Source organism: Calliopsis andreniformis, chromosome 3 (assembly GCF_051401765.1).
Source record: "Calliopsis andreniformis isolate RMS-2024a chromosome 3, iyCalAndr_principal, whole genome shotgun sequence".
Taxonomy (NCBI): domain Eukaryota; kingdom Metazoa; phylum Arthropoda; class Insecta; order Hymenoptera; family Andrenidae; genus Calliopsis; species Calliopsis andreniformis.
Genome location: NC_135064.1, coordinates 578,889 through 606,635, shown reverse-complemented (window position 1 = coordinate 606,635; position 27,747 = coordinate 578,889). Strand labels below are relative to the sequence as shown.

Below are 27,747 nucleotides of genomic sequence, written 5' to 3'. Positions count from 1 at the left end.
GAAGAAAACTTTTTGCATTTGTAGTACAATACGAAGAAATAGAGGTTTTCCAAAGGAACTAAATAATTTGAAACCGAAAATAGGTGTATCTAATTTTTGGCCAAAAGGTGAAGTAGTAGCTCTCAAATGGAAGTATAAACGGGATGTCCGAATGGTACTAACGATACACCATGGTGATTTCATGAAGGCTGATAAAGTAAATAAAAAAAACTGGATAAAATGTTTGGAGGTCTAAGTGCATAGTAAAATACAATCAGCATATGAAAAATGTTGATCTTGCTGGTCAATATCTATCATATTTGTTAATAATTATTAAATAGTTTGGAACGAAATGATGAGGACCTTTTGTAGATCTCGAATAACTAACTTAATATACTTCTATACTTTTCGGTAACGAGGTACAGATGTGCTTTGCTTGCGACCAGAGTTGCCATCCGTTAATCGCGCCAGTCCCCTTACCTTTTCGTCCCTCACCGAGCTGTGCTGTGGAGCCTGCCCCACTCGTCCCACTGACGCTGATGCGTACCGCGTGGGGAATGCTAGCGAGTGTTTCAAAAGAACCGTATACTTATGCCAGCTAAAGCATCCGTAGGGTTGAATAGCACAAAAGAACACCTGCTAGGTTCCCTACCTGCTCCTAGGTAGAAAAGTAAGACAACCGAAGGTAGGCTCCGCAGCACAACTAGGGCGAGCGACAGAAAGATAAGGGGACTGGTGCGACTAACGGATAGTAACTGTGCTCGCGACTCGCGACACACACTACATGTATGTATACCATACATTATACACTGTACCTCACACACCTGTTCGACTGTACGCCTGTACAATGCAAATGTACCTACACAGATATTTCCTAACAATGTTATTTATTTTTACGAAAATCAATTAAGTGGACAAAAAAAGTGTTTCTTGTACACTGCACTTTCTGTAATTCATTTAGTATACTTGAATTCTATTCTACATATATCTAAAACGCAAGTATTCAAAATCACATCATGCATATTTTCACAACTCTAGTATATGATAACATTCAAAATATTTTTTTCTTTTACTCCTTTCCACTTGTAACTTTGTTCAATAGGAAATTCTTTACTTTAGACAGCAAATGTTTACAAGACTAATGTTTCAAAACAAATTTCCTAATTCTTATTCCTATCTTAACGACAGAAGTTTGTGGCAACCTTGAGAATTTTTTCATTTTCACCCGTTTCGAGTATTAGAAAAGTGAAAAATTTACCAAAAATAAGAGGAAAATCAAGAATGATGAATTAGTGTTTAGGTCTTCGTTAACGATTTATAAGATGTTGCGATATAATCAACGAAGTGTGTGACGTTGGATTTGTTCGTTGATCCTCGCTTTCTTAGTTTCAATTAAGAAAGGAAGGCTAATTGAATCTTGACTTTATCGTGATGTTTGGACAGAGCTGCTTCGCTGTTTCAAGTAGACTCCTTTTGGTATATTTGTACAAATTTATATATATTTTCCTGTCGTTTAGCCGAACCAATCAGGGACTAGGGCGATTCCTATGGGTTCGGACCTAGCTTCAGTTTTCTAATTGTCAGATCGCAGAAAAACCTAACCTACGCGCCAATAACTTAATTGCGCTTAGTCAAAAAAAAAAAAAAAAAATGAATTTATGACGGTAGAAGTTAGTCCTTAACAAATGTTTGAAGCTCTTGTAAGATTCAAAAATAAGATTCTACATCTGGCGACAATAAAAGCAGATTGTTGCTTCATCGAATGGAACAAAGAAATTAAAAATTTAGTAAAGTCCGCCTGTAATCAGGCAAACTGTTTTATAATAACGATCGCATGGGGTGTACGGCAAATGAGACCTGATCGAATCGCAGTGGTGATCATTGCCACTGAACAACGAATGATTTACCTGGTAGGGAGGCAGCAAAATTCGACGATAACTTGTCTTAACTAGATGATTCTGCAACGCAGTTTGTAGAAAATTGAAGCGTATTGTTGAATAGCAACAAACCTGTATAATCCATAAGGCAAATCAAAATATTCGCTATAAGATTTTGGAATAGAAAGGATTAATGTGTTCATCTTCCCATTCATTTTCTGTCCAATCCATACGCGCTTTGAATGTAGGAGAGAACTACAGAAAGTTTACATAAATATTTCAGAAGAATCACACACAACGACAACACGTTAATTCCATATTTGTGACACTCATATTCTTAATAACTACACAAAAACATAATAGTTGTAGTGCTATGACGTATCTTATAAATAATATTAAATTGTCTTTCAGGTAAACGGCGTTACACATTTCCTGGATCTCTCTCTTGTATATGGATCTAGTAATGAAATGACAATGTCCTTGAGAGCTGGACTTGGAGGTCGCTTAAACGTAGATATCCGAGGCAATAAACAATGGCCACCTCAGGCAGTGAACAAGAGTCAGCTATGTGATATTACTACTCCTAATGATATTTGCTATAAAACTGGTAAGGCTTTAAGATATTAACATAACTGATATTCTTTTGTTTTATTCTACTGAATAAATCTGTGCGATTCATTTATCGATAAACTTTTAGTAAGTCTAATTTATCATAGATAAACGTACGTTGTGTATACAATATGTCGCTCCCTTCATGCCAGAGACATTAATATGCAAAGTTAAGGTTCTAAGTTAAGATATCTATTGAACATCTTTCTTCTGACTTGGTTTTGTGTTAAAATGATAAATATACAGGGTGGCCCAGCGAATACTGTACAGTACGTTATTTCCTAAAGTATTAGAGATAAAAAAAATTGTTTATACAAGATTGCATGGTTCGACGGGGCCAAATGTATTAGCGAAGGCGAATTTTTTGTAACATTATTATTACATGAAATATGATGGTCAAGTTTGGTTTTTAAAATGGAACTATATATTTTTTTACAGATCAGTGGATAGTGTGTTTCAAGACGAATCCAGCGACGTCTAATTTATGTACTTTTTTAAATTAATTTTCAAGATATTACGCCTACAAATTTAGTGATTTTCGTCGGAAGAAAACCTTAGTATCGGTTTCAAGGGATAATGCTTAACACGCGCCATCGGAAGGGAATAATAGACCACCCGTAGTACCTGCTGGTCAGAAAGGTTCTCTTCCGACAAAAATCACTAAATTTGTAGGCACAATATCTCGAAAATTAATTGAAAAAAATACATAAATTAGACGTCGCTGGATTCGTCTTGAAACACATTGTCAACTGATCTGTAAAATAATATGTAGTCCTATTTGAAGAAACCAAATTTGACTATCATATCTCATGTAATAATAATGTTATAAAAAATTCACCTTCGCTAATAAATTGGCCCCTTCGAAGCATGCAATCCTGCATGAATTATTTTTTTTTATGTCTAATACTTTAGGAATTAACGCACTGTACGGTGTTCGCTGCAACACCCTGTATATGTTGCATAACAGCGATGTTATATTGAAAACTTGATTTACAAATAGATGTTACTTTATTATTTAATTATGCCAGCACCACAACTTTGTTTCTTACTTTGTTTCCTGTGGCATTAGAAGTCCATAGGTTTTTTTGTCCATTTGACAAAACATTTGAGAATCTTCTTTGAGAAACATGCGATAAAACATATAAAAGTTTTCAATCAGTCTTGTGTTTGACTCCATTGAAAATAATTATCGTATTTCAATTGAATGGCACGTTCAAGAACCTACTTCACTTGTTAGTATAGTGGGTAATCATATAAAAGGAAAGGGTATAGAAAAGGTGCCGCCCAACTGATTTCGATGATATTGAAATATATTCTCAAGGACACTATTTTGAATAATTTTTCCTATACATATTATCACTGCCCGGTTTCAATTTTCGAGATGTTTGCAAAAAACTGTCGGTATTATTACACTGAAATCTATCTACACATACACATTTGTGAGAATATACGCCTTACCCCATGGTCGCAGCTTATCTACTAGTTCTATAAACATATTGCGGTCAATGTACAGGGTGTCACAAAATTATATGTCACGACCACCATAGCGTGATTCTACACTTACGATTTAGTGGAAATTGACATAAAAATCTCCCCGCAAAATTGACCTTGGCCTTGAAAAATCAAGATCAAAGAAACAAAATTTTTTTTGTTTAATCGTGTTCTACTGGTCATAAGGGCCAACTTTCTGAAAGAAACCATGGGTCGCATCTCAACCGTTCTCTTAAAAAATGATGTTGCATTTCTTATAATGTTTGCAGCTTCTTTGTTCATAATGTTCTTTCATTCTGTAGTTAGGGAAATAGGAGTATCATGATTCTGATAATTTCATATCCAACGAGATAGCTTACTAATGATACCCGCCGAATGTTGTCATGCGAAATATTTTGATTGACTACGACCAAATGAGTGTTTGAACAAGGGGAAGCATTTCGTTATATATCCCGAGCTAACGCATAATTCACCGCTGTTTTGTCAATAGTACGCTATTTACTTATGTATGGGTGCTGGATGTAAAAATTTTACAAATAAGGAAGCTGCAAAAATTATAAGAAATGGAACATCATTTTTTAAGAGTGTTACGTCCTAACTAGACGGTGGTGATCTCGAGCGGCAGAGATCACCCTTAGGGGTTCTTGCTCTTTTAAAGTGCTAAAGCACACCTTGAGTAAACTTTCTCTTATAAATAAGGGAAGGGGAGGATGGAAAGTGAACTGTATCGCTTGTTTGGTTTTAACAATTGTAAATGTATTTGGTGGTTCGTTGTTTACATACCAACCCCTTCTTCTTAGGTTTGCGAGTATAAAGTCGCGGACGCCACCTCGCCTGGGTAGCCGGTTGCTGGTCGCTCGGGGTTGCTTCGCGTTGCTAGTTCCTTCGTCTCACGCACTTCTCTACTTTGTACTTCGCTGAGTCACTCTACGCGGTCAAGAGATGGCGGATTCGAACTGCGCGGAATTCTTAACTATTCCCCTCGACTCATTACGCTATTTACCGTTGCTACGCGTTACGCCCTCACTGTTACGATGTTACAATTCTCGCGTCGCGGCGATAGTCAGAGATTCGCTCTGATCTCCGGGTGGCTGAGCCTGATTTACAGGACTCTAACGACTCTAAATGACTCCAACAAAAGACCGTCGATCGATTGGCTCGCCTGCTCTTTATAATATTCCTTTTGGGTCATTCTTCGTAATAGCCAAAAGGAAAACGCTTATCTGTTATTTTCTTACATCAGCTCGGGGGTGTCGGTTATACTCGCTCGCATAACAATGTTGTGAAATGCGTCAGCATTTCTCGCTTATTGACAACGGAAAAGGGGACCAGGTGAAGGCCGGATGTAACAAGAGATCGGTTGAGATGCGACCTATGATTTCTTTCACAAAGTTGGTCCTTATGACCAGTAGAACACGATTAAACAAAAAAATTTTGTTTCTTTGATCTTGATTTTTCAAGGTCAAGGTTAATTTTGCGGGGCGTTTTTTATGTAAATTTCCACCAAATCGTAGGTGTAGAATCACGCTATGGTGATCGTGATATATAATTTTATGACACCCTGTACTTTTGCTTTCTAAAGAAAACGGTAAATTAAAATTTTGCCTAGTATGTACCCTTATTTAAATGATTACCGAAATATTAGTACATATTTGCTAATAAGGAAATTTAAAACTTCAACGCATGGGCAAGAGTCATATATGTATATATTAACCATACAATTCGAACTTCAATGAAATATACATTCTATACTTTCCAAGACGTTTTCATACATTTCATGGATTAGCGATATTTCAATATTCTCCTAATGGGGAAAGAAAGACGGTTCAGCGTTGGTCTATCAATAGTTCAGAAACACGTGCATTCTGTTGACAGAAATATTACGGCAAAGGCGTAATGGCAATATCATAGCTGGCACATAAAGAATCTAACTTGAACGCAACTGATAAATAAACTAAACTTGTATTAAACCTAATTTGAATTTATGTCAAATGTTCAAAAGACAATATGTAGTTGATATATAAATGACGATGCATAGATAATCACCCGCTCAATTTATTGACTAAAATAAGCGAATTAACAAAAATGGTGATGTGGGTTGTTCTAGCCAATAAGGAAAAATGAGAAAAAGGTATAGTGAAAGAGAAAGATAGGAGAAGGTCGGAAAGAAAGGGGAAAACGGAAAACAGAGAAAAGTGTAGAGAAAGTGTGAACTAGAACTATTCTCAAGGGCTGTCCGAGCCTGATCGCCAAATGTGCCTGATAATGATCAGGTCTGAACAAGTCTTGAGGAACAGTAAAAAATAAACAAGAAATTGGTAAAGTGAACGTTAAAGCTAAGACGCAGAATAGGTACAAATGTAAGAAACTGAAAATGGAAGAATCGTAAAACTCAACACGCAAAGATGTAATGGTAGTACCATAGCTCAAAAGCTAAGACGATAAGGCTAAGATAGAGGAAAAATGTTCATAATAATGACCTTGATATATATTTCAAGAGTATTGAAATGTATACGATAATTTATTTAAATAAAAACTTATTTCAATCTAACATTCAATACTTAATATTTAATAATTAATTAACGTTTGAATTGACAGGGTGTAACAAATGTACGTTGAAGTATTTTAAGGAGTGGTAGGTTACCCCATTTCAAGCACAAAATGTCTTGTAACATAGTGTCTGATCTGCTTTCGTTTTGCTGTAATAATGCTTTCAAGTTAGCACTATATTTCGAAATGAAGAGTAGCTCACGCATGTCGGTGAGACATTGAAAGAGTCCATTGACCTAGAGGGAAGCCCACAAGGGTAAATATACCTATACAGAAGTGTTCAAAACACGTGCATCTGCGGGAATTTTATAAAGAGAAGCTGTTGAACTCTTTAGGTATACGTTTCTTTCCATATGTACCACGTTTAAATGAATCTTTATACAGCTAATACCCCAGAAGGCGTTATATTAAAAGCGTATTGTAGTGGCTACTGTTACTCGGAGGTGGTACTTGTTATATTACTTATTTTCTATGTGTGAGAAAAATGTATAAAAATTCATTAAAACATGCTACATATAGAAAAAAACGTTTACCCTATAAGGTTTAACAGCTTTTTTTTAAGATGCACGTGTTTTGATTGTTTCTATTGGGGTATCTCACCTTAACACGTGTTAAGATCCTCATAGACATTAGTTTTTCACCGGGACTCCTACTGTAAACGGTTTCTGCTTACTTGATTGCTAGGTAATTTTAAACAGCTGAATGCCAGCATTCTTTTGGTCTGCACTTCATCTGAGGGTATTTACCTACGCTCTTTTCCACAAGCATTTTTGACCTTTAAAGATTTGTTCACACATAGTCGTGCCATGGCTGTGCCATGACCATGCTATGACTTTTTGAAGGACTAGTCCATAACAGATTACTTCTTCATCTTAATTTGTTCTTCTTCTTACTATTGACTATGTTTAACTAATTTTGTGTGTGTCTGTTTTACCTATGAACGTTTCAATATCTGGAGAAATATTGATGATACAAAAAAATAGTTAAAACAAAACTTGCAGGATTCGAAGGGGCACATATGGTACCTATATCAAATTGACCTTGTGATGGCCTTGAAAAGCTGTATGAAGGTCGCGGGTACATTTTTTAATGGAACACTATATTTGTTATTTTATATTCATATAGCTGACGTTACAACATTTTCAAAACAGTATTTACACATGTATTTTGCGCTAACCAATCTGGAGATATTAAATGAGAAATCTTATGCGCCGCTGGCATTAGGGTTACCCGATGTACATGTATATCGCGGCGTGGTTGCTCGGTCGGACTTTGTACATCATGGTGACCCAGGGTCAAATTGATACAGGACCGTATGAGCCCCTTCGATCCCTGCAAGTTTTATCGTAACTATTTTTCTGTATCATCAATATTTATCCAGATATTGAAGCATTCATAGATAAAACACACACACTGTATGTAGATATCTTTACAAAAATTTGTGAAATCCTTCTCAAAAATATTAAGAATGTCAAGTTTGTGCCAAGTATTTAAGGTGACTTTAAGCTTTTTAAAGATTATTATAGAAGGAATTGAACTTTCAAAAAACTTTGCGCCATTTAAACTTATGAAATCATAGATATGGTACGCAATTACCTAATATTTTAGCTTACAGCATGCCCTGTTATATCTATTCCCAAATTAATTAAATCTGACTATGTTGTCAGTGTTTAAATATTTTAGAAAAACTTATACTTAATTTACTACTATTTAACAAAATCCAGCGTAGATACACCGATATTTATTGTGTAAAAATTGCACGCTCCATCACTGTAAGCTAAAATAGATAAATTTATAAAATAAAATTTAAATGGTGTAAGGTTTAAAGGCAGCTCAAGTACTTGGCATAAATTTTGCATTTTTAATGTTTTTGTGGAGGATAATACATATACTAACTAATTCAATGTTTAAATATTTTATCTTATTTTTCAGAACACGATCTATTCAGCACAAATTTAGTCTTAATTATTACAAATTCACTAATAATAGAGTCGCTCTAAATAATATGCATAGTCAAACACTAATGATAAGCACTGAGGCATTAACAATAAATACCACTGCTCCACTATAGTAGACTATGCAATAAAAAATTCATACAAGACGTGATCGAAATTAACGGTCGCTTACACGTGTTCTTGTTAAAATATGTAGTTTTGACCTTTGGAGGCTCTTCGCATGTTTTTTCGAAAATTCTGAATGCTGAGTTGACGATAAGCAGTTACCAATCTTGCATATTCTTCTGGAGACATTCTTCAAGGAAGGGGAGGACAATAAAGAAAGTAAACGTAACTTTAACTGATGTTGGGATGAGTCTTACAGAAGAGTCAGAATTGTTTTAACAACGAGTTTTCATTTTTTAGGCTACTACAATGGAATAGTGTAATATATTGTTAGCGTTTCAGTGTTTAATTATTGTGTTTGATTATCAGTGTTATTTAGAGTGGTTTTATTATCAGTGAATTTATAATAATTAAGATTAAATTTGTACTGAAATGATAAGAGATAGAGAATTTAAACATCGAATTGAGATATGTTATAGAGGACCAAACAGTAAGAGACACGTATTTTTTTTATATCGGCCCGTTTTCTTATTTAGGGGGTGAAACTATCCCTCAAAGTTGATAAGATAAAATACGAGAAATAGCTTAAGTTAGTTACAAAATTATTATCACACCTGACATATATTTAATTTATGGCATATCCGGGTGGGTGAATAATGTCCCTGTTGTCAGTCACCCTTGTCACAAGGTAAACTACCCCTAATCGTTTAAATACACATTTAGGACTTAAAACCAGCAAGAAGATTATTAAAAGCTTTAAGAAACCTTGGATTTTATACTAATAAATTATTGCATGATATCAAATTACTGGTTTTATTACCTCCGACCCCTACTGAGGGGTGCACCACCCCTGACTGATGAACTACATTTGTCTTACTAGGAGCCGATCAAATTCAAGTAAAGATTATTTCTTGAAAATTTAATTCCAAATGCTAACGATTGTTAGATACAGTCTTGCTTATTGAGAAAATAAAATAAAATTACAAAACTGTAAACAATAAACATCAATAAGTATTCTGTTATTTGTTTTATTCTGAATTATTTGCAAGATGTACATATACAGTTCACGAAATGATTCAGTTTAAGTATATACTGGAAATTTTATGGTTCATATTTGTCACAGAAGTGGTATTCATGATAAAAATGTTTAAAACAAAATGCTTTTTGACACCAGGAGCATCGAACTATCGGCATATTATTACATAGTGCACACTTCATTTGCGTATTCTGTTCGAAAGCAAAATCTACAGAATTCTCAAAATCGCCTAATTTATTTTCTGTGTAGTCACTTCTATACCAAGCATACTGAAATAGATTTTTATATCTTTGTGAAGACAACTGAATAAAACAAATAACAGAATACTTATTGGTGTTTATTGTTTACAGTTTTGTAATTTTATTTTATTTTCTCAATAAGCAAGACTGTATCTAACAATCGTTAGCATTTGGAATTAAATTTTCAAGAAATAATCTTTACTTGAATTTGATCGGCTCCTAGTAAGACAAATGTAGTTCATCAGTCAGGGGTGGTGCACCCCTCAGTAGGGGTCGGAGGTAATAAAACCAGTAATTTGATATCATGCAATAATTTATTAGTATAAAATCCAAGGTTTCTTAAAGCTTTTAATAATCTTCTTGCTGGTTTTAAGTCCTAAATGTGTATTTAAACGATTAGGGGTAGTTTACCTTGTGACAAGGGTGACTGACAACAGGGACATTATTCACCCACCCGCATATGCCATAAATTAAATATATGTCAGGTGTGATAATAATTTTGTAACTAACTTAAGCTATTTCTCGTATTTTATCTTATCAACTTTGAGGGATAGTTTCACCCCCTAAATAAGAAAACGGGCCGATATAAAAAAAATACGTGTCTCTTACTGTTTGGTCCTCTATAACATATCTGAAAATCAAAAGAATCGGAGGCGGACACCTAAAAACCCTTCCTTGTTAGTGTTTTAGACGAAATCACGAGTTGACTGTGCTGTGTTAAACTCCTTTTTTTTCCTTCAAATGAACCCTTTCCCAGTTTAAAATCTTCTCATATCAGGACGAAAAGTTACAAGGCGTAAACTCTTACCACAGTACTGCTTTATGGTGAGTTATCGATAAAACAGAATAAAAATGTGACAAATTTAGTTAGGCTTTTGCGAACCAGGCGGCGCTTAATTAGGAAGGCTTGTGGCGTTCCTTAATTCGGAGAGTAGTTTGCACATGGAACACGCACACGTTCTCAGAGAGGATAGAAGAAGAAAACGTAATAAATTTTTTCCTAGGCTGAACATTTTTTATTGTGACTACTTGTGTCGAGCGTAATAGCGGGAATGTCACGCCGCTTTGCGGGTATTTTTGCGCGTTCTTACAAAAAGGCTTACCAACTACTTAAAACTAAATTATCCTAGTGACTTAGATTTTAACTAACTCCACTTATTACTAGCTAAGCCTACTTACTACTAACTACGCTACGTGGCGCGTCGATCGCGTTTCACGTCGCCACAGGCTGTCGATGTGAAATCGGAATCCGTGATACCCAAATTGGCGATGTGACTTACTGAAAATTTCTCCCTCCGCTCCACACATCACCACAGGAGTCACGTGTATATGAGCTTGATGCTTCGAGCCACTTCGGACAACTGCGGAAAGTCAAAAGAAAAGGCGAATGTAAACTGAACTTCATTCTCTTGATCTTAAAACAAAAACATTGTCCAAATCGCGGATACAACACAAGCCACACGCGATTTTTTCGATCGTTCAAATGTTTTCACTTTTTAATTTACAGTTAAAAGAAAACTCCCTGGTGTGATTCTCAGAGGCTTGTATGAAATTTTTGAGGGATGAATCTAGAACACCACGTTATTTTAATTTTCTGTAAATATTTGTATACCTCATAGAAAATTTGTATACCTCAGTTGCAGCATTTGTGAAGTAATATTATATGCAATTGAAATATTAAAAACAAAAAAAAATCCTTTCCATACAAGGTATCGAACGCAGGATTTGTAATTTAAAAAGAAATGATTAGCTAGTTAACAGCTTTCCTTGAAACAATAATTATTTTCTAAGTACATGTATAAGGAAAATGTTTTAATTGCTAATAAAAAGACACACCATAGAGATATGGCCCAGAATACTATTGCTTGATCTCAAGACTCATCCCTTAAAATGTAGTAAAAATCTCTGGGAACCGCATCAGTAGCGAATTTACGCAAAAGCACTAGGTGATTGTCTCGGGACCTATAAGATAGGGACCCCCCATGTGACAATAAAAATGTACGTCATTTAACCAGAAATTCCGTATACGTAAACGAACAGAATAGTATTAGTAATCACTGCCAAAAATTTAAAGCAAATCGGATGATAGTTTACGCCAATTTACGGAATTATTGTTAGCTTTCAATACCTAGAGCGTGGATTATATAGCTAGATTATTATCGCAATAAATGTGAAACAGATATCTTTTCAAATGTTTGATCTAAATATTTTTAATTTTGTGTGTACTTAATTTTGCATACAAATAAAGCAATACATATTCTACATAATCTATTTATTTTAATGGGGCTCGAGAAATTTGAAACATCTCGGGTCTCTTGAAGACTGGATCCGCCACTGCTCGCTTTTACAAATTGAAAAGAGAAAATTTTTGGGAAAATGAAAAGATTGTGCCTGGCTTGTGACACTTGCTGGCAACTTGAATAGTTGAACCTCAACGTTTCAGGAGCAAAACCGTAAGGGTCACATCTCCTTTCTGTTCGATTTTTTTGCAACTGTCCGAAATGGTGAGCTAACGTACACGTGGTTGGCGTAGTAATGTGTGTAGCGAAGGGGGAAATTTTCTAAGTCGCGTTTCCAATTTGGAATTATAGAGTGACTCCATCTCGTCATCATTAGACAGCTACGTGTCTCTAGGTAATACTATACCTATAACGAAAACGCTAACAACAGATACCGACCTGTCAATTTCGAAAAATCACGTGACCACCATACGCGCTTAACGCGATGTCTCAATACAGACATGGATTCGACACTGACGGAAAAAGTACGGCCCAGAGTGAATCCATCCATTCCAAAACTAGAGAACAATACTGTTACGGCGACATTGTGCCATGTCGTCACGGTACGACTATGTGTGAAACCTTCTTAAAACTTTTTTTAAACTTAATCCGTCAGAAATACAACAAAATGTATTACAAAATCCTTCGGCTATTAGTTTACCTAAAAGACATGTAAACTTTGAAGGATTAGTACTTCAAATGAAGGCAGTTCGGGCAATATATCATAGGATAATTTTGTGATCCAATTGGCGTAATCCACCACTCTTTAGAACATTTCAACCTATACTTGTTACGCACTGTGTACATATTAGAAAACGAAAACAGATTTTAAAAACAAAAGAAAGGTATTGGTTTACTGAAATTATTAACTCATCCTTGGAAAACAAAATACTATTGTATAATAGAATTATCAGTGATTATGAGGATGCATATATGTAATATAGAGAAGAGAATAAATAATTTTATGCATAATCAGAAACACATTATGGTACGTTTTGAAATAGATATTACACATCGATCAAAATTTACTGCAAGTCGTAGACGTAATTAAAGACAAAAGCACTAAATATCATGACAAAATTGAAAGACATAATACGTTATAAGTACTCTTGCAATCGCAATTAAAAGCAAGCCTAAGGAAGATTTAATTAATAGACCTAATAAACAGTTCAGAGACTTCGAAAGTACGAGTATAGTGAATATTACGAGTTCACAATACTTAAACAAAGTAATTCATGCAATGTATTGTTCTAATTGCTAGTATTTACTGAAAGGAGTGTATAACATGGTAGGTCCTTTAATTAAAGAGATGATAGTAACATTCATGTACAAGTATTTTGCGTACGATAAAGGTGTTTTCTGAATATAGCTTTAAGCCTTATACTGTGAATCTCGACTTTAATCCACTCGTCCTTATTTTTGAAACAATATATATACTACTGTGTGAAATGTAAAAAAAAAAATTGAAAATTAAAAGCTTTTTTGTTTAAAATTCATACTTTTTAGGAATCGTCTGAAAAGTTAAATACGCAGTATAGGGGTTAATGGAAAATATGACCACCCGCATACTTCAATCAAACATTACAAATTAACAAGAATCTGCAGTGATGTAACTTATTATTATTTCAGGTGATAACCGAGCTAATCAGAGCCCTCACTTGATAATTTTACAAATAATACTCCTTAGAGAACATAATCGCATTGCTGATGCCCTAGCTCGTATAAATCCGCATTGGACAGATGAAACAATATTCCAAGAAGCACGACGAATCGCAATTGCGGAGATGCAACACATTACATATTATGAGTGGCTACCAATATTTCTAGGTAAGATTTCTTCATTAAGTTTAACTAAAATAACATACGTATAGAATCGTTATAAATTACATGACTATTAGAATTTATAACATTATGTAAACGTTCAATCACAAAATTTTATATCTATTCCTGTTCGATTTTGCAACTCCTCGTTGCACGGCTCGAAAGCGGGGCCAATTGTCGTTCAGAATAGAAGCAGTTAGACGTACAAAGGTCGTGGAATCAGTACTAGGAAGAACAGATAGTCGTTCTGGGTATGAAGCAAGAGGTTTGTAATAATTAGAGACACAGTAAGTTTACTACTCCGTATAATAGGTCTCCGTTAGTGCGATCTATCAGCACGGAAACGTTAGTTCGCGAAAAATTTTCAGCGCTGCGGAATCGGTCGCACGAACATAGAACGTTCGAGAACAATATGCGCGAAATATACGAACAACATCAACTAAAGTAAATACTTCAAAGCAATCGAAACAGTTAACTTGCGTAATCAGACATAAATTACACCTCTCATTATACATTCATTCGGGCTAGGCCATTCCCGAGCGAATTCGGGCATTGCCAGATATCCACGGGCTCTCATCAGGACCATCACTGATCTAGGAGAACAAAAGATCATGTTTCCTTGTTAGGATCGCTCAAGGGTATCTAACGTAGGTCTGGATTGGGTAAGAAGGCGGGTTAACCAAAGAAATCGTAAGACTTTAATTTCTTTTGTCTGTCCTGAAAAGGACAGACGTTTATTGACTTCAGAACCAAGGGACTACAGGGCAGAGTTGGGCGAAATGTAATCTAATTACAGATTATAAATTAGAATTAAAATGTAATTGTTACTTCAATTACAAATTACATTGTAATTGCAATAGTAATTGCTTTGCACAATTACATTCTAACTGTAATAGTAATTGAATTAAGAAATACATTGTAATTGTTATAATAAGTACAATTACTTTATTACTTACTGCCAATTACTTACTACCACAAAAAGAATATTAGGATCTTCAAAAAAAAAGAAAAAACGGAAACAAACTTGTACAATACATTTATGTACTTATTTCTTTATTTGCAGAATTTAAATTAGCTTTTAATACTACTCTTTTTTCAAACATCGCATCTGATATTCTGTTAGCTTCCGGACTATTGGTAATAGTGGCATACGAAAAAAGTCGTTCAACGGGCGCCAAGGAAGGTAGTGGCGTGTTATATTTTAAAAAAACATTTTTTATTTCTGGGTAGCTTTCTAATAACTGTAATTCACAACCTTCCTCAGCAAAATAACGAGCAATTGAAAGATTGGCTTTCGATCTTGACTGGTTGTAGTCGCAACCATCTGAGTCCGAATCAAGATTATAAAATTTATCTTCAAGTGATTTACTTTGAGTTTTATCCATATTGGTTGTTTCTGTATTAAATTCTTTGGAGACAACTATGCTAAATAAGTTTTATAATTTTTCATGATCTCTGCGATCTATGCACAAATGCTATTTAGATTTGAATCGTGGATACGATAACGCTGCTATTACTGCATTTTCTGCTTTATGGCTTGATACATTAAAATAATGGTTGAATCGTTTTTCTGCACTTTCTATAAAAAGCTCATGAAGGTTTTTGCAACACACGAAATTCTTTTTGTTCAATCTCTGCAAATTTTTTCTAAGAGCCAATAAAGTTGGTATCAAAATACCATAGTATGTATTGTTTTCTCCTTCAAAAATGTCTAACGCGTGAGCTAGAGATTTGGCACACGACAAATGTAGTCAAACTCAATGTAGTCAAATTCTTGTTCCTTTATGTAATTTTTAGGCCTAAGGCTTTGTGCAGTACAGCAGATTTGTCTTTGATGAGCAGAATCGCTCTTAAAGCACCGTACAGACTATTCCAACGAGTCTCACCAGGCTTACTAAGTGCATGTCCCAGTATATCTTGAATTATTTCTGTAAATTTCGGTCGACTTCCTTCTTTTCATAAAATATTGCATTTTTTCAAAACCTGTCGATAAATATTATATAATGGTGCATGTTTACCTTGTAGCACTTTGTTCGCGTCTACAGTTGCAATTAAACTTAATGTATGCGAACAGCATCACAAATATAAGAGTAACCTTGCTTCCTGAGAATTAGGAACTGTCATCTCTTCGTCACTATCAGTATTTAAATATGCTTAGTCCAGTTCATTGTCGGAGTTGTCCGCGTCACTATTACTACAGTCAATGCAGTCTTATTCCTGAATGCAATCAGAATAAACACCAAATCTCTTAAAGGCTTTAACGAAATTGCTTCCATTATCAGTTGTGGTAGCAACTATTTTACACGGATTTGCAATGTGCTGGGTATATATTTCTTGCAACCAGGAATCCAAAGTAATGTTTATTTTAAACATCTTTTAGAAAACAGTTATTCAGTAAAAATTTATTTTTAGTTAAAAAGAAAACAAGTTTAACAAATTTAAATGAAAACAAGTGTTGAGGTTGTGGGAGGTTTAGGCGGTAATAAGTGAACTCATTTGGAATATAACTGGAATGTATTGCAGTTAAAAGAATATAGAAATAAAACACACTTTATGAGAGTCATGCGACTCGGATGAGAAACCACACCGGAAGAAGCTCAGGAAAAACAAAAGACCGGCTGCAAGGCCCCTGCACGGAATGTTTGACCGCGCACTTTGAATCGCATTCTCCGACACTCCCCCTTTCAAAGTGCTCCGTTCAATTGATTCACGCAGTAGATGTCTTCTAATACAAAATATCGTGCTCAGTCTTTACGTAACGCTTAATTTAATTCCTTACATTTAATAAATTGACACATACTTCTAACTTATTCTTTGGCAATGACTTTGTCAATACATCTGCCATCATTTCGTTTATACTTATATATCTTACATCTATTTCACCGCGTTCTTGCATCTCTCGAGAATAATGAAAGCGAATTTCAATGTGTTTACTTCTGCGGTGATACATACTGTTTTTGTACAACTGAATTGCATTTTGATTATCGCAAAATATGGTAACTTTATCGTACACTAAATTACTAAAGTTCATACTTTTTAACAGTCTTTTCAAACATACTGCCTCCTTTGTTGCTTCTGAGAGCGAACATATTCCGCCTCCATCGTTGACAAAGCGACGGACTCTGCTTTCTGGATTCCCAGCTGATGGGAACTCCCGCCAACATGCTTACGTAAGCAGAGCGACTTCTCCTTCCGTTTTCGTCTCCTGCCCAATCAGCGCCAACGTACACCTCGATTGGTTTACCTTGTTACGTCCTAACTAGACGGCGGTCATCTCGAGCGGCAGAGATCAACCTTAGGGGTTCTTGCTCTTTTAAAGTGCTAAAGCACACCTTGAGTAAACTTTCTCTTATAAATAATGTAAGGAGAGGGTGGAGAGTGAATTGTATCGCTTGTTTGGGTTTAACAATTGTAAATGTATTTGGCGGTTCGTTGTTTACATACCAACTCCTTCTATGTTTGTGTGTATAAAGTCGCGGACGCCACCTCGCCTGTGTAGCCGGTCGCTGGTCGCTCGGGGTTGCTTCGCGTTGCTAGTTCCTTTGTCTCACGCACTTCCCTACTTTGTACTTCGCTGAGTCACTCTACGCGGTCAAGAGATGGCGGATTCGAACTGCGCGGAATTCTTAACTATTCCCTTCGACTCTTTACGCGATTTACCGTTGCTACGCGTTACGCCCTCTGTTCCGTTCGACGAAGCAACACTCTGTTTTTTATTGTTGCCAGATGTGGAAATCTTGGTTCTTTTCGCATCGTTTCGAAGTTCCACATCTGGCATATTTTTACAGTATAATTTCGGGACTTTCGTCGAACGGCATGTTCTTTTCCCTAACAATAACCATCGAGGGCCGTATTGCCCCGTAATCGGTGCCTTCGCCAGCTCATCCTTTTCGGACTCAGAGGATTGACGCTGACTCGCGGGACAATACGGCCATAAAAACATTCGGAAAATACGCGCGTGGGCCCGCTCGAGCCACGCTATTCCGGGGTTCGTTCTTCCTTCCCAATTTTCGCGGCCTTCGACCTGAAGGAAACGTTTCCTCCACTTTCGTCGCGAGGAAATCAGGGCGGTTCCTTTGCCCCGTCAGGGTGACTAGGAAGATCTCCCTTCTTTGGGCCAAAGGCCAATCAATGCCGATTTGTTTCGTCGTGCAAATTCGGTGACGCCCTCAAAAGTCGCGCGTTTTGGGGAATGTAGGGTGATGAAGAACGGACTCCGGGAAAAAACGAAAAGAGAAACATTCGAATCTTCGAAGAGATACATTCGAGTCTTCGACAAGAAGTCAGAGCCGTCTGAGCTTCACCGCAATTAGAGTCATCGTACGGACTCACTGCTTTACGCTGTAACCTTTCACTGACGAGGTCTCCGGAATTTGAAACAGCCACTCAAAATTAATTTGGCGAGTGGCAAAACGAGTGTCGCGAGTATATTGATTACCCGCGAACCGAACACCCTCACTGTTACGATGTTACAGTTCTCGCGTCGCGGCGATGGTCAGAGATTCGCTCTGATCTCGGGGTGGCTGAGCCTGATTTACAGGACTCTAACGACTCTAAATGACTCCAAAAAAAGACTCCCGATCGATTGGCTCGCCTGCTCTTTATAATATTCCTTTTGGGTCATTCTTCGTAATACCCAAAAGGAAAACGCTTATGTGTTATTTTGTTACATCAGATCGGCGGTGTCGGTTATACTCGCTCGCATAACAATGTTGTGAAATGCATCAGCATTTCTCGCTTATTCACAACGGGAAGGGGACCAGGTGAAGGCCGGATGTAACAACCTACAACTGAATAAGTTATTCCGTAGTTTATCGTACCTTTTAGATAACGTAAAACGTGCTTCGCAGCTTTCCAATGGTAAGTAGTCGGGTTTCCGCTGAACTGGCTGAGGACGTTTGCGGCAAATGCTATCCGGCCGAGTGGCATTTGGCAGATATATTAATGCTCCTACAAGTTCCCTATATGGGACCTTTGACATGTCTTCCCTGTTCGTATTTTCTTACCTGAACACTTTGTTCGCTATCAATGACGTGGTTGCTGGTTTGCAATCTTCCATGCCGAATTTCTTCAAGGTTTCTTCTATATATTTCCGTTGACATATCTTGATCTGACCAGTATCACCTTCCCTTTGAATGGACGTGCCAAGGATGTTCGTTACCTTGCCCAAATCGTTTATTTTAAATCTCCTTTTCAATAACTGTTTTATATTTATTAGTTCTTGCAGATCTTTTAATGCTATTAATATGTCGTCGACATGTATGATTAATACTATATTTTTAGTGTTATCTATATAAACACACGGATTGACTAAAGATTTGGTTAGACCGATTCCCTTTAGGAAGCTATCTAAAGTCTGATACCAGTCTCTTCCTGCCTGTTTGAGACCGTAGAGCAGTTTCATGAGCTTACAGACTTTATTTTCTTTGCCTGCTTCCACAAACATTTCAGGCTGTTGCATGTACACGGTGTCTGTTAATTCTCCTTGCACGTATGCGGTAACTACGTCTATGTGATGCACGTGCATTTTATTTTCCACTGCTCCCGCCAGGAGAGTTCGTATTATTTCGTACCGTGCTACTGGTGCAAATACCTCATTAAAATCCACTCCTATCCTTTGTTCGTTTCCACGGGCTACTAATCTTGTCTTGAACTTGTTAGTTGTGCCGTCTTGATTTTTCTTCAGCTTAAATACCCATCTATTCGTGAGAATTCTAGTATTTTTTGGTTTGTCTACCAATTCCCAAGTTTTATTGCCGTTGAGGGAATTGTATTCGTCTTCTATGGCGGTCAGTCATAACTCCTTTTCATTGCTTGTGCAAGTGTCATTGGTTCCTTGTATTCTATTTCGCTTGTGTTGGCTGCCTGGTGGTAGATTTTCTTAGGCCTACCTCGATTTGCGGTTCGCAATAATTTAGGACGACCCCGCGTTCTTCTAATAGATGATCCTTCTTGTTCCTCTTCCGTACGTTCTTCTTGTTCTTCTTCAGTCCTTTCTTCTTGTTCTTGTTCAATCTCCGTCGTCTCTATTTGGTTCTGAATTGGGCATATAAATAAATCATTTTCCTTGTCTTTAACAGTTTTCATTTCTTCGTAAAATTTCACGTCTCTTCGTTTTACGATATAGTTAGTTCCACGTTCCCATAGTCTGTATGCTTTTGATTCTTGATCATATCCAACTAGAACATACTCTTTACCCCTTGGTGTAAATTTATTTACTCTGGGTTTCTTTTCCAGAGCGATCCCCGTGCTTTCAAAAATTCGTAAAAATCCAAAATATGGTTTCTTACCTGTCCATTTCTGGTATGGTGTTGCATTCAATTTTCTGGTTGGACATCTGTTTCTCAGAAAGACTGCTGTATTTACAGCCTCCGCCCACAGCGTTATTGGTAATTTTGATTCCGTCACCATTGTACGTGCCATTTCAACTATCGTCCTGTTAGAAGCGTTAACTGAAAATATTAATTTTTAATTTTTCTGAATTGCGAATAAAAAAAGCTTTCCATACGTAATAGTTATAAGTAACCAGAGTAGAATTATATAATAACTAGTAACCAAAAATATTGTGATCTTTTATATTGGTTACTAGAAATTACTGCAAATTTTATATTGGTTACTAGAAATTACTGCAAAATTTTTAATTAATTTTACGAATTATTTTCTGTAATTAATAACACTGTTTGACAAAGTTTGACTTTTTTTCGATTTTGTAAACTTCAATGAACATTTCTTATAGATTTCGACGTAATGAATACGAATCTGCGAACCATTTTTTCCAGGATCCTCAGTTTTTCAGAATGTTTATAATAGTCATTCGTGACCAATATTTTTTAATGGTAGATGTTGAACATAGTTTAAAAAATTTATTTATTTAAGGTAATTATGATATCTACCTGCAATAGTTCAGTTATGCGCTCATTGTCGTGCACCCCAGTAAATCTACGACATGCTAGCGCCCTTGATTTCCTCTTCAAATTTTCCGAGTCGATACAATGTACCGTTGTTCCTAAGAAACTTTGTCTGCGGCTAGACCATATGTCTATTGTGGTGCATACGTATTTTGCCTTATCTAACTCTTCTTTTATTTCCTGCATTTGAGTCTTATAATAATCGGATAAGTAACGCCCTAGCGTTCTACGACTTATCATTTTTAAATTATAGTCTTTGATTTTGAGGTTTTCAAATATTTTAATAAAGTTATCAATACATCGTAAAGGTATCATGGAATGTGCAAAATATTTTATCAAATCTTCGTTAAATCTTTCTTGTGTAAGATAATTCGAAACGAGGTGAGGATGTGGCGTAGCGGATCGAGATTGAATTCACAAACGGATACTTAATGGAACAGTTTCGGAGTATAATGCAATCGAACGCAAATACAAAAGTACGCGAAATGCTTCCACATAGATCTGCTCAGCTTGAAGGGTTGATTCGAAGTAGTCCTCGCAAGAAGGTCCGTCTATACCTCCCGCGACGCCGCACAGTGGGTCCGTTCACATAAGAATCGTGGAAAAAACCTCACAACTTCGATGTTTTTCAATATTTCTTGATACTTTTTTTTTATGTTACTTCTTAATAGTTCGACGTTACATGCACAGTAATGACTACAAAATGAAAGTATATATTATAAAGAAAATAGCAATTTATGCTATTATGATACGGAAGGGTAACTTCTACTTAATTTTATTTCATAACTAATGTACAAAAGACATATCTATTTGCACAAATAGATACTTTGGACCATTGCTTATCAAAATATAGTGATCGATACACTAAAATAGAACTATCAGATTTTAGGGTTTTTTCCGCACTGGCCCCACTATGCGCCGTTAAGGGATGACGTGACCTCTGTGGGTTTTTGCCCCGCGAGGGGCCTGGTCACTGTTGCTAACCAGCTAAGCGGTAAACCGCTGCTGGCTGAGGCCCTCGAAACTTCTCGAATATTGCGGCGCGTATCCGAATTTTCTAACACTTGATTGTAGGAATTTCTTCCTGATTTACAATATGTTTGTATCGATGTAGATGGTCTTGATGTTGCTGCACAAGTCTTTCTTTTTTTTAAACGAGCCTGATATTCTTCTAATACATCTTTTCCGTGTTTCCTTTTTAAATATGCAACAAAATTGGACGAGCAGTTTCTAAATTCTTCCAATTCGATGTAGTTTGGCGAACATTTTTTACATATAGCAACAATGTTTGTGCTAGATGATTTTTCAAGAACTTCTTGAAAAAAAGTCCCATCCAGGAAACCCACTTTCACATCTTCCACGTCGTTCAATTCACCTTGAAATGTTGTCGATGCAGCTGAAGTATCAGTTAAATTAATATTGTCAGATAGAGAAAAGTCTTCGGTAGATGTATTATTACTTTCCATGCCCACTCGACGTCGGGCCTGAAATTCGAATAGCTGATACAGGTCGTCACCCGATCGACTTCAACTGTAATAACCGAAAAGAGTCATACGCCGTTTTTGCCGTGTCTGTTATGAGCGGAATCTTCTACCGAGGACACCTTTGGTAGGTCACATATGCTAACCGACAACCGTTCTCGCGGACGAGACATAGGCTCGTTATAGCTCCACTTTTAAACATTCTTACTTGTGTCTTTTATAAAATTAGAAGTAAGTAATTGCAACTAGATGTCGATCCATGTCGAAACATATATTAATACTCTTGTGATCTGTAAATTAGAAATGGTAAATTAAGCGATTACGACGCCACATTCGCACTGGCAACATTCGTTCAAACGCAGAAGACGCTTAAGCGCTTTTTTTTAACGGTAATATAGATTAAAACATGTAGATATTTTGGGTACGTTGGTTCTGTAAAGAGGGTATCTAAATATAAATCATTATTATAGATGTTTATACTTTATATTTTCTACTTTTATAGACACTTATGCTTTATACTCTATACTCTATTATATTTTAGACTGGACGTATGCAATGCTTCTTTTTGCCTCATGTCTCGTGAGCTCTAGAACTCCGTTACCATTTTCATGTCACGCTCCATGTTAGAGGCTGTACATGAAATAAGAGTGCAGCACTGCGTATGGCAATACCGATCCGAAATTAAATACAAAGTGTGCCGAAAGTTTATTAATTACAACTTGGTATAGTCCCCACTTCATATGACATACTTTATGATAATGACATACTTATGATTATGACATATAGATAGCATATTTAGGGAGCCAAAAAGCCGACACTGTTCCTGTAAAGCCTAAAATCTCTATTCTTCTAGTTATTATGATTTTTAACTATCTGAAAATTCTTTTAATAAATCAGACATTTTCAAATACGGGCTTACACGAACTTTTTCCAAACGATTCACACAATAATTTTGTCACGTTTTATTATATTTGTAACAAATAAATAAAATAGTATAAATTCATAATAAAATTATTTTAAAAAGTTGGTAATGCATTTAACTTTAGAATAAATTTTCAAAAAATTTTTTTTTATTTATTAATTAATCTTTATAAATAAAGTACTTATTTATAAAGAAAACAATTAATGAAAGATAAATTATAAATGTTAACATCTATTTGTTAATGTTAATATCAATTAATCTCTCTAAGAGACGCTGTAAAAATATTTTAGTTGCATTGGAACTTTTATTTAACAGATCAACAGTAAATGCACTAGTATTGTTTAAAAATATAACACATAATAATTGAGTTAACATGGTTGAATTTAGGAAAAAACTAGTTATGCATCTAACTTATTGTCAGTGAGTACGTCAGATTACGTCATGAAATCAGAGAAAAAGAAGGAGCATGTAAAGTCTAGAAATATTGTAAAAGCTGTTATGAATGAAATGTTGAAATGTTAAAGTGCATAATAGTTCCACGATGGCTAAAGCTTGCATCCACTTCAACGTCTAGTAAAGGAATTATGTCTATGAATTCTCTTTCATCTTACAGATCTAAAAACCATTAGTCTGTTTTATTATCGCCAGATCCTAATATAGAACTATTATTGGTCCCAATCCTCAATCCGTCTGATTAAATCAGTAATGTACTGTCTCTATACGAGAAAAAGGCTAACGGGGAGGCACAGGGGTCAGAAACGTTTTCCTCACTCTCGGCAGCGATCGGTGTTGATTTTCGTCATATCTTTCAGCCAACATGGACAATACACGTGGCAACAGGTCGATATGTAGGATTTCTGAACTGCAGTGGGATTCTATACGTTAACAAAACCGACATTCGTTTGCCAAGCCTTTTTCTCATACACGAACCTTCTTTTTGTTGACGCTGTTAATTTTCTTATAAAAAGTGACGACACTTTGTGAAGACTACGATAGTAAACCATACTTTTGTTTACCGCACTTATATAATACTATACATCGTTATATGTATATTTGTATTTGGAATATTAAAAATAATAATATTTATATGTTCACATGTACTGATTGATATAGTACATATATATGTGCACTTATTATTTTAGACCATTATTTAGATATTAGTAGTATTTACAAAATTATTAATATTACTGTTTTTAAATCACTGTGTCGTGATTTAATTTATAATACGCCTTTTTTGTAAAAAATAATTTATACATGTATTGTTCGTTTGACGTCTACTTTCTGTTTGCCTTTACATCATCCATCTATCTCTTTCATTCGTCTTTCGCTCCGATTTCATACGTTCTCTCCCATGAATTCGTTAAGTATCAATCACGCGACACATTTATATGCGTATGTTTTCCCTCATACTCGTCTTATATTTATGCACCATGATATCCCTTACATTCATGTGCTCGTGAATTACACAAATGACATTATTCAAATCACTATGAATCTTTTTGATTTTTTTTTTAGGCTCCCTCGCAGTTATATAGAAAAAGTGCGCACCGTTACAGGCCTGCACGATAGAATATTTTATAACTCGACGTCGATACCGTATTTGAATAATAAGTACTAGGTTGTAATTCTCCACGTTCTGAAAATAATTTTTCAACCAGGACAAAATGTATTCGGAAAGATTGTTTTGCAATTTAAAAAAAAATTGAACCACTTACATTACGATAAATAGCGTAGATAAAAATTCTTAAATATAATTCACTTCCACAAAAAGAGGCAAAATTTGTAAAATTTAATGCTTTGTATTTTTTAAACAAATTCCAAAACAGCAAAATGATGACTACTATCCCATTAAAATTACACGGATCGCATCCTACGAATTAAATCCCAGACATCGAGTGAAAAAAATGATCGATGTAAAAAAAATTAAAATAATACAAGATATATTAAATGATACTGTTTGTTGTTTTAGGCACTCAGACTACTTATGGAAATGGGATTCTATATCAGACAAAGAACTACGTAAATGACTATGATCCAGACGTAGATCCAAGTGTCTTGAACGAGCATACGACCGCAGCTTTCAGATACTTCCACAGTCTTATTGCTGGTCATCTTCAGTAAGTTTAGTCATTGTTCAACAAACAATTATAATACTAACTGTAGACATGTACGAATGAAAGTTTCAAATTAATTATTAATCAAAATATGTTTCAGTCTAATGAATGAAAACCGATTCGTGCAGAGTGCCTTGAGACTGAGTGATTATTTGAATAAGCCAGGTATTATTGAAAAATTCAATAACATGGATGATCTCATGAGAGGCATGTCTTATCAACCACAAAAAGCTAGCGATATATTCTTTGATGTGGAGGTATGTGATATGTTTTAAATAAATTTTAGTCAAAAAAATGTATGACAAATGCTGAATCTTTCATTTGTTTCAGGTTGCGAAATATCTCTTTAGAGGTGAAAAGAAATATGGATCTGATTTACGAGCACTAGATATTCAAAGAAATCGTGATCATGGTCTAGCATCCTACAATAATGCTCGTGAATATTGCGGTTTGCCTAGAGCAAAATGCTTCTCTGATTTCTTGGACTACATTTCTCCTTCGGTAAGTACAAGGAAGAGTATTATAATTGCATACAACTGTTATTTCAAATGTTGAAATCATGAGTGCTGTGAAATGTCCTACAGACGAAAATGGATTATTATCGTGAGCGTTAATTACACAGTAAGCATGCTTTTTATAGAAGTAGTAACGTTATGAACATTTTAAACGTCATTAATCTTTTTTAAATGGGATTTTACACTGTTTGTGTAATGTGCAAAAGAAGGTTTTGGATGTCCATATGACGAAATTAAGGCGAAAAACAAGCAGAATAAAACTGTGGCTAAGATAGTTCTTAATAAGTTGGTTGTGGAGCTCCTTTTGGTATACTTTCTGTTCGGCCAGCAGAGAGAACCCAGCGCAAGCTAGAACATACAGAGTATAAACAGAAAATAACATTCTCTACGCAACCATTCTATTCTGTTCTCTTTCATAAGTCTATCTTATAAGTTCGACACTATCGGTACAGGTGTCAATACCTAAACGAAGAGTACAATGTTAGTCCTTAGGGATTGACGCCGCCCAAACAGAAAGGTCATTGTCAATCCACAGGGAGTGACACCACACTCAAAATGTAACTACCTATATCAGTCAAATGGAAGTTCATTAATAAATGACAATATGTTAGTATAATAGTCTATAAATTAGAAAAACAATTTTTTTAAGAAAAGCTAAATGTTAATACAGATAACGGCAATATAAATATAGGATATTCTTGTAAATAACTAAAGCGGCAGAACTTCTAAAAAATTTGTTTCATATATCTTTTTTCACTAATAATTAAGAAAAACTATGAGAATAGTTTTACAGAAAAACTAATACATTCATTTCACAATATTTCGATATAACTTCGTATCTATCTTAGTAAGGTTCTTAAATATAGTTTTCCTGTTTTAGACAAAAAAATTTAAGAAGCACTATTCTTTCGACTTTGCCATATGCTACTGTGTTAAGATGTACTTTTATTAACAAAAAAAGACAACTTTTATTAACAATTTCTTGATAAATGCAAGAAAATAAGAAATGTAAGGAATTTTACGATGAGTGTATTTTTAAGGCGCTGGGTACAATGATTTTGAGGTCTGCTCGAACTCGAGGATATCGCTGGAATGACTTTTCCTTCGAGAAAAGTCCTCGTTCTCCCCCGAGCTGTACTCCTTCAAGGGCCTGTCGTTAATTTACGACCGAACCTGGCGTCACGCTGGACAGGCCTGTTATCGATTCGTTTGTTTATTCGCAAACGCTCGAATATACTATCAGACTGTCTCATCGAAGTTTTCTAATATAACTATCTGGTAAATAAATTCCAAATTATGCACAAACATTTCTTTCAATTTACATTAGTTTTGCAAACTTCGATGTTTACCTTAGAGCTAACTCAAACTAAAGGTTGTTAACTATAAACGTTTAAATATTTAGTAAACTTCACCTGAAATTCTGCAAATCGTCAAGGAAAATGCAAAAAGATTGGTCATCTCATTTAGGTATACAAATTAAGCTTTATTAACCAGGAAGCTACCCTTAAAAATAATAACTTACTAATTCAATCAGCCACATCTGTGCATAGCTGCCGCTGAATTTATGTTTTGTGCCGTTTACTAAATAAAGCTCTACGCTTGCAGTTTTATATGGGACAGATTTCACTGTGAATTCAATTGGGATCGCCAAATCTACGTGCAGGTGAATTCATGAAGTACGCTTGTGGCAGTCAACTCAAGATTGTGGATAAATTCCGAACCTCGATTCACCTCTTTGATCGCCAGACACAAGTGGACATTCACATCGCAGTTCGCACGGCTGTGAATCTTCTGGGCTTGAATGCCATCCACGAACTGAATCTGTGGTTGCTACCACAGGACTAATGCTATGATTCTGCATCAGTG

The 27,747-nt window shown here is 35.6% G+C and overlaps 1 protein-coding gene across 1 annotated transcript in view; it reads left to right on the top strand.

Annotated features, from left to right (window-relative positions):
• LOC143188789 (peroxidase) overlaps positions 1-27,747 on the top strand; it is a 154,285-nt gene that overhangs the window by 98,986 nt on the left and 27,552 nt on the right. Inside the window, exons 7-11 of the mRNA XM_076393232.1 lie at positions 2,268-2,463; positions 13,750-13,947; positions 25,222-25,369; positions 25,467-25,623; positions 25,697-25,867. Coding sequence (XP_076249347.1) covers positions 2,268-2,463; positions 13,750-13,947; positions 25,222-25,369; positions 25,467-25,623; positions 25,697-25,867 — 870 coding nt within the window. The remainder of the gene's footprint in view (positions 1-2,267; positions 2,464-13,749; positions 13,948-25,221; positions 25,370-25,466; positions 25,624-25,696; positions 25,868-27,747) is intronic.